This window comes from Ictalurus punctatus, chromosome 22, assembly GCF_001660625.3.
Source record: "Ictalurus punctatus breed USDA103 chromosome 22, Coco_2.0, whole genome shotgun sequence".
In the NCBI taxonomy this organism is placed as follows: Eukaryota; Metazoa; Chordata; class Actinopteri; order Siluriformes; family Ictaluridae; genus Ictalurus; species Ictalurus punctatus.
Genome location: NC_030437.2, coordinates 17,986,501 through 17,997,140, shown reverse-complemented (window position 1 = coordinate 17,997,140; position 10,640 = coordinate 17,986,501). Strand labels below are relative to the sequence as shown.

The window sequence follows — 10,640 nt, the reverse complement described above, 5'->3', positions numbered from 1 at the left end:
GCTATTCTGTACTATAATTTTATCAACTCTACTGTAGTATATTTGACATATTTCAGCTATTATACTGCACTATAACAATTTTATGTACTATAACGTACCTGTTTTAACTGCTATACTATATGATAACATGCTGTACTATATTTTACTGTCATAGAATATAACTATTTTATCAACTATAACGTTTTAATCTACTAAACCGTACTATACTACACAATACTATTACTATTTTATCTACTGTACTGCACAGTAATAAAGATACTATATCTCAGCTTTGGAGCATGTTACAATAACACTATGTTCACTGGTGTGTTAGTCTTGATCTCCCTAACGCACACTGTGAATTTGGGGAAGATCTGAGAACGTCAAATTTTTCACCCAAAATAGAAAAATGGTAAGGGGTTAACCTTTGTGATTTTTTGGGGGTCAAAAATTCATCGTTCTCAGATTTACACCAAATTCATACGGTGCGTTAGGGAGGGCAAAACGAACAGAAGAGTCTGATTCGTTTCGTCCGATCATGCTCCAGAGCCGAGATCTGAGCCTCTCATTTCCAGTATATTACACTCAATAAAATATACAGGTTCATACACAAATGTTCACATTGTAATGGTCGATGTCAGTTAAACTACACATGCAGTGTACGAGTTTTGATGGAAATATACCGGTTTTATCTGTGATTTTGTACATTAACAATTTTATCAACTGTAATGTAGTATATTTGACATATTTCAGCTATTATACTACACTATAACAATTTTATGTACTATAACGTACCTGTTTTAACTGCTATACTATATGATAACATGCTGTACTATATTTTACTGTCATAGAATATAACTATTTTATCAACTATAACTTTTTAATCTACTAAACTCTACTATACTACACAATACTATTACTATTTTATCTACTGTACTGCACAGTAATAAAGATACTATATCTCAGCTTTGGAGCATGATAGAGCAAAACTGTGTGCACTCCTGTGTTAGTCTTGATCTCCCTAACGCACTCTGTGAATTTGGGGAAGATCTGAGAACGTCAGATTTTTCACCCAAAATAGAAAAATGGTGCCTTTGTGATTTTTTGGGGTCAAAAATTCATCGTTCTCAGATCTACACCAAATTCATACGGTGCGTTAGGGAGGTCAAAACGAACAGACGAGTCTGATTCGTTTCGTCCGATCATGCTCCAGAGCCGAGATCTGAGCCTCTCATTTCCGGTTTATTACACTCAATAAAATATACGGGTTTAACATGCACAATTATACATATTTTAATGGTCAATTTCAGTTAAAATACACGTGCAGTGTACAAGTTTTGCTGGAAATATACCTGTTTTATCTGCTATTCTGTACTACAACAATTTTTATCTACTGTACCTATTTTAATCTACTAAACCGTACTATACTACACAATACTATTACTATTTTATCTACTGTACTGTATTATAATATATTAAATAATACTACAGTACTGTGCAAAACTTTTAGGCACTCTATTTTTTTAGTACAAACTTTCATGGATTTTTATTTTATGATTTCTCATTTCTAATATATTACACAAATATATATTGTACCAAATACATCTCAAGTGTGAACAATGAAATGACCCTGATCACATCTTTTACACATCTACTCTCCCTCTTCTATTTCTATAGGCTGGAGCCGTGCACACCAACCACTTTCTGAAACTGTAGCCTGTCGAAAAATGTTGTACACAACAACCTCGTGACAAAAACAGAAGAAACATGCTTTCCAGAAAAAATGTCAGTATAGACACACACAATCACATAAACGTTATCTTTATTAAAATATCTCCTTTATGATAAAACTCTCATATCGACAGCTATCATTAAACAGCACGAGCCGTTTTATCAGGTTTTCCTCCTGCATCTCATGTTCGGGTCAAACATGGCGATACATGCCGATAACATTATTGTGTGATGGATTTATTTATTTTTTGAGTTCACCTGGTGTTAACAAGGATAACTCCAGACAAATCCTACAATTCACACACTAATATTTGAGATACTGCACTAACGTGAATGTCCTTAAATGGGCCTTGAGACCATGAAAGTGAACGTGTGAGTAACATCTCTGTATGATAAACAGGAAGGTTTGACTATTTATGACGTCCACCGGCTTGTAGCATGAAAACCACAAACATGAATTTGTGACGTGAATTTAAAAAGCGTGAGACTTTATACCTAACGGAGCCAATTTAAACCCTGCATTACTTTCTTTTATGCAAGCCATAGCAACACAATAAAAAAAAAAAAAAAATCGAATCCTAAAGCGAATAAACTGAAAATGAAGATGCACGGTTTCTTTCTTTCTTCAACAACATATTGCCTTCTATTTATTATTCTGACAGTGAAACACGGAAAGGCTTTTTTCTTTAAATTCCGGTGTAGCTCATGCGACACTGCTCCCCAGTGGACATGCTCGCGTTACTTGAGAATGAAGACTTCAACCTATACGAGCACCTGCACACAACACCCTGAAGTGCTCACAGACATGCATTCACAGAAGTATTAATCAGCCTCAAAGCTCTGCTGCACTGCTCTTTCACCTTTGGCCAAATTAGTCCTTTAAACATGACACATGAATAATCCTGATTTCAGTGGAGCCTCTGTATTACGAGGTTGCACACAGCTACGTAGCGTTGTGTCCGTTACATCTGCAGAACTTCTCAACACAGAATGCAATGAGTTTTTCTCTCATACATCATCAACTTGTCTCCTCTTCCATGTGTGTACATTGCCTGCTCCATCTGTAAGTGCGTGTGTGTTTGAGACATCCGTCAAAGCTTGAACCCTGAATGAAGAGCGACGATTCCTCCACTGAGATTAGTGTACTGCACTCGGAAGAAACCAGTGTCCTCGATCATTTCTTTAAATGTTTCCTGTTTAAAAAAAAAAAAAAAAAAAAAAAACGAGAAGAATGGAATTTATATTAAAATGTGTAAATTTGTAAAGCGGCAGGTTTTTTGTACGGGATGGTAGAAGTCTCTGGGGACTGGTGGAGGCCCAATCATGGCTGCCCATTAGTGTCAGCTCTAATTTCTTTTAGTAACTTTGTGAATGAATTTTAACACCTCATCAATATGTCAGTCCATGCATCAAACAGAACATCCATCAACCAAACAAACCATCCATCTATCTGACAAACCGTGCATCCATCAAACTAACCATCCATCCATCCAACACACAAACAAAACCATCCATCAACCAAACAAACCATCCATCCATCCATCTAACAAAACATCCACCCATTCATCCATCCAATACACAAACAAAAGCATCCATCAACTAAACAAACCATCCATCCATCTAACAAAACATTCATCCATCCAATAAACCATCCATCCATCCAACAAACCAGTCATCCATTCATCCATCCAACACACAAACAAAACCATCCATCAACCAAACAAACCATCCAGCCATCTAACAAAACATTCATCCATCCATCAAACAAACCAACCATCCATCCATCCATCCAACAAACCATCCACCCATTCATCCATCCAACACACAAACCATCCAACAAACAAAAGCATCCATTAACCAAACAAACCATCCATCCAAAAAAAAAAAAACATTTATCCATCCATCAAACAAACCATCCACCCATTCAACACACAAACCATCCAACAAACAAAGAGAAGTATCCATCCATCTAACAAACCGTGCATCAGTCAAAACATTCATCCACCCATAAAAAACCATCTATACATCCATCCATCCATCCATCCAATAAACCACCCATCCATTCATCCATCTAATATCTCCATCCATCCAGCCATAAAACCATCTGCTCAAACAAACAATTCATCCATCCATATAACAAACCATCAAACACACCATCCATCGATCCAACACACCGACCACCTATCCAGCCATAAGAAACATTTATACATCCATCCATCAAATAAACCACACACCCATTCATTCTTCATTCTAACAATCCATCCATCCATCAAACAATCCATCCAGCAAATAAACAAAAGATACAGCTATCCATCAAACAAACCATCCATCCATCCATCCATATATCAGTCAGTCAGTCAGTCCAACATGCCAGCCATCCATTAAACAAACAAACCATCCATCCATCTTGAGGAAAACACAGATCTAGAGAATAAATTTCTTACTCAAGGTGACAAGAGCAACACTCAGCCTTTACCAGTCCTGTACAGTTACCTGATCCGGAAACTTGCGTATGCTCTCCACCAGATACTGATACGACTTCCAGTCTCCTGCAATCACCTCACCTAGAACTGGAATCATCTGGAAACTGTAGGCATCATAGAGCCTGCAGAACACATCACCACCAACAACATTAATACAGCTTACCCGTCCCTCACACCAACACGCTCACCGACACCGAAACCCAAAAAGAAATGAATTACACCGTTACATTTCGTTTCGACTGTAGTGTAAAACAAACAGTGCAACACTTCCTCTGCATGCTGTTATAGGAAAATAATCAACGCCTGGGTGGCGTGATGGTGGGACTTACTGTTCCTGGTCAAACTCTTATTTTACGGTCAAACAAAGGCACTGACCTGGACAGAAGAGGGTTGGACACTTTGCTGAACTCTAGACACATGAAGCGCCCACCTGGTTTAAGCACACGCAGAGCTTCCTGCAGAGCCTACACACACACACACACACACACTTACACTTTAAAGATTCACTGTCCTCATCCACCTCTACTGTACAAGTACACAAAAATATTAAACATTTCTTATTAAATCTCACCCGCTATCTATTTATTTATTTATTTTTGTAATGCTTCGTGTATTTTGCTTATTTTTATACTATATGAAAAAGAACTTAAGAACTTAAGAACTCCAACTCCAGATCTTAAGACAAGAACAAAAAACAGATTTTCCTATCACGCAGAAACCGAAATAGACTTCACGGAAAAAACTGAACCAGTCCGACAGACGTAAACAACTTGCTCTCGCTATGCAAATTAATGCGCTGCACAAACAGAAAGTGTTATCTGGACTGTAAAAGACGTGTATGAGGTGTGTATATTTGATCAAATACACTCTAGCAATAGAATTATCACGCAATTGTTTCTTTTCCACCGAACCGTTCGAGCCTTATGATTTGAAATGTTGCTGATGTCTATGCGGTCGTTTTGATTCGCTCAGTAAATAATAGATACTAAACATTCTATATCATTTCTATACGATTTCCCTCCTACGGCTTTATAGAGAGTTCGGATACCGACTAATAAAGAGCGTCTTTACCTGCTCGATGTGAGTGACGTTCCGGATGCCGAATGCGATGGTGTAAACGTCAAACCGATCATTGTCGAATGGAAGCTCCTCGGCGTCACCCACTACAAATGACAAACCTGCACACAACACACACACACACACACACACACACACATGTATCATTAAAATATAGCACACGTCTGTATTACAATGCTAAGAATCTGATGTTAATTCTCCCGTCAATTACGAGAAAATGGTTACGGTTGATGAATGGATTGATAGAATACGCAATATAGACGAGATGGAAAGAGTTTCTATTTCTTTAAAAGATCCGGATTTTTGAATGAGTGGACGGAATACGTCAAACCCGTACGATCAGACTTTTACTGAACAGAAATATATATGTTTGTTGAATGGAAAATGACTTGCAGAGTATTTTCTTTAGGAGTTACAAGGAATTAGCTCCCTGGGTTATTTTGTATACAGTTGCTGTTATAAGGGTGTGAGAATACAAAACCTTTGGGAAAAATCTATGAATTCTGTATCCAGGATTGATGATATATACATATCTGGCAACAACCTGGTAAACAAATTAATGTTCTTGTATTATTGTGTCTTGGTCACTGTATGTATTTTCCTTGTAGGACAACAATAAAACAACAAAAATAGACTATACGCGCACGGGTTACGGGAATTGTTACCTACGGAGTAACCTATTTGTTCGATGAGCCGACAACAAAAGGACAGACCGACAACGTTATGTCCGTTAAAAAGTGTACATCGTACCTCTGTGATCTACAGCGCCTGAGAAGGAGAACGTGGAAGCCGGCCATTTTAGCCGACTTTGGAGCTCTATCTCCAGCTAAAGTGACACCACAGGTGCCGATCAATCAATTTTGTGGAGAGTTTAAACATTTATTCCTTTATTTATTTTTAAGATATGGTAAACCTACAGTCCCTTTTTTTTTTTTTTTTTTTTTACAATATTAAACCTCTGCTCATAGCAATGTTTTAATGAACAGTTCTACAGAGACAAAAATGCGCACTGTTCTTTATTGCTTATGATCCAATAAATAAATAAATAAATAAATAAATAAGTCTTTTCAGTCATTATTTTTCTTCGTTTAAGTTTTGTTCAAAACCTTATTAGAATATCGGATCGTGACCCCGGCGTCGTGATGCGAGTGTATCGTTACATGCCCGTTATACAAAGAATGGAAGAACAATAGAACAGAACAACACTCTTCTACAGTACTGTTTGTGTGTGTAAGTAAATAAACAAACACACACACTACAGAGTTTTCGGTTTGATGAAAGGTTATAAAGGAAATGCTGTTCTGTGTATTAACACAGTAACGCAGTACCTGTGGTGATCCCTGCGTTCTCCGCCCGCTCTTTCCCCACCTTCAGCATTTCTTTATTGATGTCACACACCACCGCTCGGGTTTCTGGAAGCTCCTCCCTCTCTGAGCCGTAACTCCTGGAGATGTCCTGCCAGGAAGGTGTCTGATTGGCCCGCGCTCTCTGACGCAGCTGCCTCTCACGCACCGAACGTGTGTAATTCAGGAAACGGAACGAGATGTCACCTAGACAACACACACACGTCATTTCTTCATCAGAGATGAATAAATAAAGCATAAGAGGATTAATGATGTGTCGTGTTTTATCTTTCATTTTATTCTATTTTCAGTTACAGTATTTTTCCGGTTCTTTTTTTTTTTCTTCTGTATTTTACGATCACCTATTTCTCTTTTTTCCTTTATAGTTTAGTGTGCTTGTATGGACTGAACGTGTGTACCGGTGCCTCCGGCTGTGTCGAGCAGGCGTAACCCAGGCTGAGGATTCATCGCACGCAGCAGCGCGTCCTTCCACAGCCGATGGATACCCAGACTCATCGCGTCGTTCATCACGTCATACTTCTGAGCAACGCTTTCAAACACCTTATACACTGAGGAAGGAAGAGACACACACACACACACACACACACACAGAGGAGTGTGAGACCCAAGACGACTTGTACATGTTGGAGTTACAGAGATGTCTGTGGTGACATTTAAGTTACCCGTATGCTGCGGAATACAGCTAGTCTTATGTTCAGTGTCCAAGTTACTAATGTTACATACGGTCAGAATCAGAATAAATACCCATTCTAAATTAATATCCAAATTATAATTTTAAATGATATACAGTACTATGCAAAAGTCTTACATACAAAGAAATGCTGTAACGCAAAGATGCCTCCAAAAATAATGAAATTAAATGTTTCTATATTTTTAAAATATACTATAAAGAGCAGTAAACATTAATAAATGAAACACAGCCGATATTTGTTGTGACGACCTTTTGCTTAAAAAATAATCTGCAGTCTCAGGTAGAATGTGTGCAGTTTTTTAAGGAAATGAGCTGTACGTGTTACTGAGCATCTTGCAGAACCAGGCACGGTTCTTCTGGAGACTTTGACTGTCGCACTCGCTTCTTATTTTTGCAGCGAAACCTGTTTTTGTACCGACTCGATAATGTACAAGTCATAAAATAAAAATTTGTACTATCGGGTCAGAGTTCAGAATCGAAACCGGAGTCAGAATCAAATTTGGAAATCAGAATGAACCTTTTTCATGCTTCTGGGTTTTCTTTTCTCTTTTTTTTTTTTTTTTTGAAAAGGGACCATTATATTCATAAGCCGTGTCAGACTCGAGTACAAGACTTACTTGCTAGTTGCTTTAATTGACACATAATGTAGCACGCAAAAAAAAAATAAAGAAGAGTAGAACAGGAAAATGAAATTACAATAACAGGTGACGTCGACGTGTGCAGATCGCCATGTAGCAATCAATATATGGAAACTGTAACGTATGCAGATTTCACAAAAATGAAGAATAAAAGCGAGCGTAGAATACTGAAAGCAGTGACATGTTCGCGCCTGTAGATGGCCCCGTTTACTCACGAATCAGAACAGAACTCTGTAAACACTGTAAACACTGACTGTCCATTTAAACACAACCTTTTAGATATTACTCTAAATTTCAAAAAGCTCTTATTTGATTTAAATCATAATTTCGAGTACCAGTGCTGCCTGCTCAAACAGTGAACATACAGTACATCACTGCAAGTTGTAAGTTAGAGTTGTTTCCCCAGCCCTGGTCCTCTTGGAGACGACCCTGCCCTGCACATTTTAGTGTATGTTGCTCTCTCTCTCTCTCTCTCACTCACACACACACATTTTAACTCAGGAGGGGCTGTAAATTCAGTGATTAATTATCAGTGGGTGTGTGAAAGCAGGGAAAATACTCAAATATTATCATATTTAAATATTCAGTGACCTGAGGCTTGTGTCTGGGGTTTTTCTGTTGCAGCTCTGAAATTCAATTCAATTTGATTTGTATAGCGCTTTGAACAATGGACATTGTCTCAAAGCAGATTTACAGAAATGTATAAACACAGGATACAGATTTTAAGTGTGTGAATTTATCCCTATTGAGCGAGCGAGGCGGTGGAGACGGTGGTGAGGAAAAACTCCCTAAGATGATATGAGGAAGAAATCTTGAGAGGAACCGGACTCAGAAGGGAACCCGTCGTCATCTGGGTAACGACGGATAGTGTGAGAGTATAGGAAAGTTCATTATGGTTTTTACATGAAGTCTGTTTGTTGAACTAGTCCACTGTTCACTAAAGGAGACCTGAGTGTAAAACTGTATGTGGTCATTGCAGTCCCAAGGCCATCGCAGCGACCGTCGTCCCAGCAACCACAGCGCGAACGTCCATGTGGAATTGAGGTCCAAATCCATTTCCATGGTACTTCAAGCGGTACCGTCCTCAGCAATCTCCAGGCTGTACTGCTTGGGGTCATCCTCAGTGGCAGAATGCAGCCTCCAGTTGATGAGAGCTCCATCCAGTGGTAGCGCATCAAATGAACTCATGGAACAACTTAGACTTCTCTTTTTTTTCTTATATAAAGGCATACCCCAAGTGTTTGACTCTTTTAAAAAGGTCTTTAGTATCGTGATTTTGGTTTGTTCTGTCTTTACATCATTGGATTTAAAGATTTTTTTTTTTATCTGCTTCATCATGTTTTATTTTACTCGTATTTTATTTCATTGCTGTCACTTGATTTTATTGTACAGCACTTCAGAAAATACTCGACTTTAAATGTACTACACAAATAAAAGTGACTTGACTCTGAACATGGTTGTGATTAAGAGTGCACTTTCTGCTTATTTATTTACTCTATGATTCTGTTGAGAATAATAGGACAATAATATGATAGTTTTTGTCATATTAATAATTAATAGAAAAACTTTACCTTAAGGTGTTTAGGGTCTGATGTGTTAAACATATGTGCCGAGCTAATACCAAAGACATTTAATAATAATAATAATAATAATAATAATAATAATAATAATAATAATGCTCTTCATTTACAGCGTCTTATTATTAGGGAAAGGGAAAATGTATGTTTTACGTTGACTGGGAGAAGGAAGTGCAGTCAAATTTAAAACTTAAACATTTTACATTTAAACAGTTCATTTTAAATGTGAGAATTCTCATTCTCATTCTCTCTCTCTCTCTCTCTCTCTCTCTCTCTCTCTCTCTCTCTCTCTGTGTTTATTGCCTCTCACCTCTTTCTGCTTTCTCCTCTTCTGTCACCGTCTCGAAACCAAAATGGACGCTTTTTCCATCCGAAACTCCTGCGTAGCTTCGACATATTGACACTTCTGCCGAATAAAGTGAACTTCTGACTCGGGTTCTACACACAGACTTGACATTTTGAGCCGGGCAATGAAGTGTTCGCATGAGAATTCTAAAGGACGCCGCCATCTTGCTCTGAAGGCGCCAGTGCTACGTCATAAACGCGCGACAGTCGCTTCGAGTTGTCATCAGTAAACGACGACTGTTGCATGTAGTTCAGAGAATGATTAGTACACTCGTGTCATTTTCCTTTGTTTTATTTAGACTTTAACCCAAAAAAAGAGCGTCGTATTATATATATATATATATATATATATATATATATATATATATATATATATATATATATATATATATATATATATATATTGCAAATTGTTATATGCGAAATGAGCATCAACTAATAAATACGACATAAAACAATACAATAAAAATTGGTAAATAAATAATAATTGAAAATACGAAAAACAAAACTTTAAATTACAGGAGGAATCAAAATGTCGTATATATTATAATGCATGTACAATAAATTCAATCAGTCGATAACAGTCTAGCACTTATGTCTATAATCTTCTTTAATAATACTTTTTAGTTAAATACAATAAAATTTTAACTCATTAATGAAGGTAAACAAACAGAAATATACTTTACAAAGTTGCTCTTTATGTATAAAAAGCTTGGCTAAGATTTAAGATTTGAGTCATGAATACAGATAACTAG

The 10,640-nt window shown here is 37.4% G+C and overlaps 1 protein-coding gene across 1 annotated transcript; it reads right to left on the bottom strand.

Moving 5' to 3' along the window:
* Positions 1-1,784: 1,784 nt before the first annotated feature.
* On the bottom strand, positions 1,785-10,089 carry coq5 (coenzyme Q5, methyltransferase). The gene is made up of 7 exons (XM_017452547.3): positions 9,851-10,089; positions 7,033-7,182; positions 6,599-6,820; positions 5,265-5,371; positions 4,569-4,657; positions 4,204-4,315; positions 1,785-2,903 (listed from the first exon to the last, which is right to left on the bottom strand). The coding sequence occupies exons 1-7, from the start codon at positions 10,047-10,049 to the stop codon at positions 2,802-2,804; spliced, it is 981 nt and encodes a 326-aa protein (XP_017308036.1). The 5' UTR covers positions 10,050-10,089; the 3' UTR covers positions 1,785-2,801.
* Positions 10,090-10,640: the final 551 nt, after the last annotated feature.

Bases quoted from the DNA above. Each gene is read 5' to 3' on its own strand.
- coq5 (XM_017452547.3), bottom strand. From the start codon at position 10,049: ATGGCGGCGTCCTTTAGAATTCTCATGCGAACACTTCATTGCCCGGCT. The intron at 4,658-5,264 runs GTAAAGACGCTC...GTGTGTGTGTAG, and splicing joins ACGTCACTCACATCGAGCAG to GCTCTGCAGGAAGCTCTGCG. The intron at 4,316-4,568 runs GTCAGTGCCTTT...TGTGTTCTGCAG, and splicing joins TCCAACCCTCTTCTGTCCAG to GCTCTATGATGCCTACAGTT.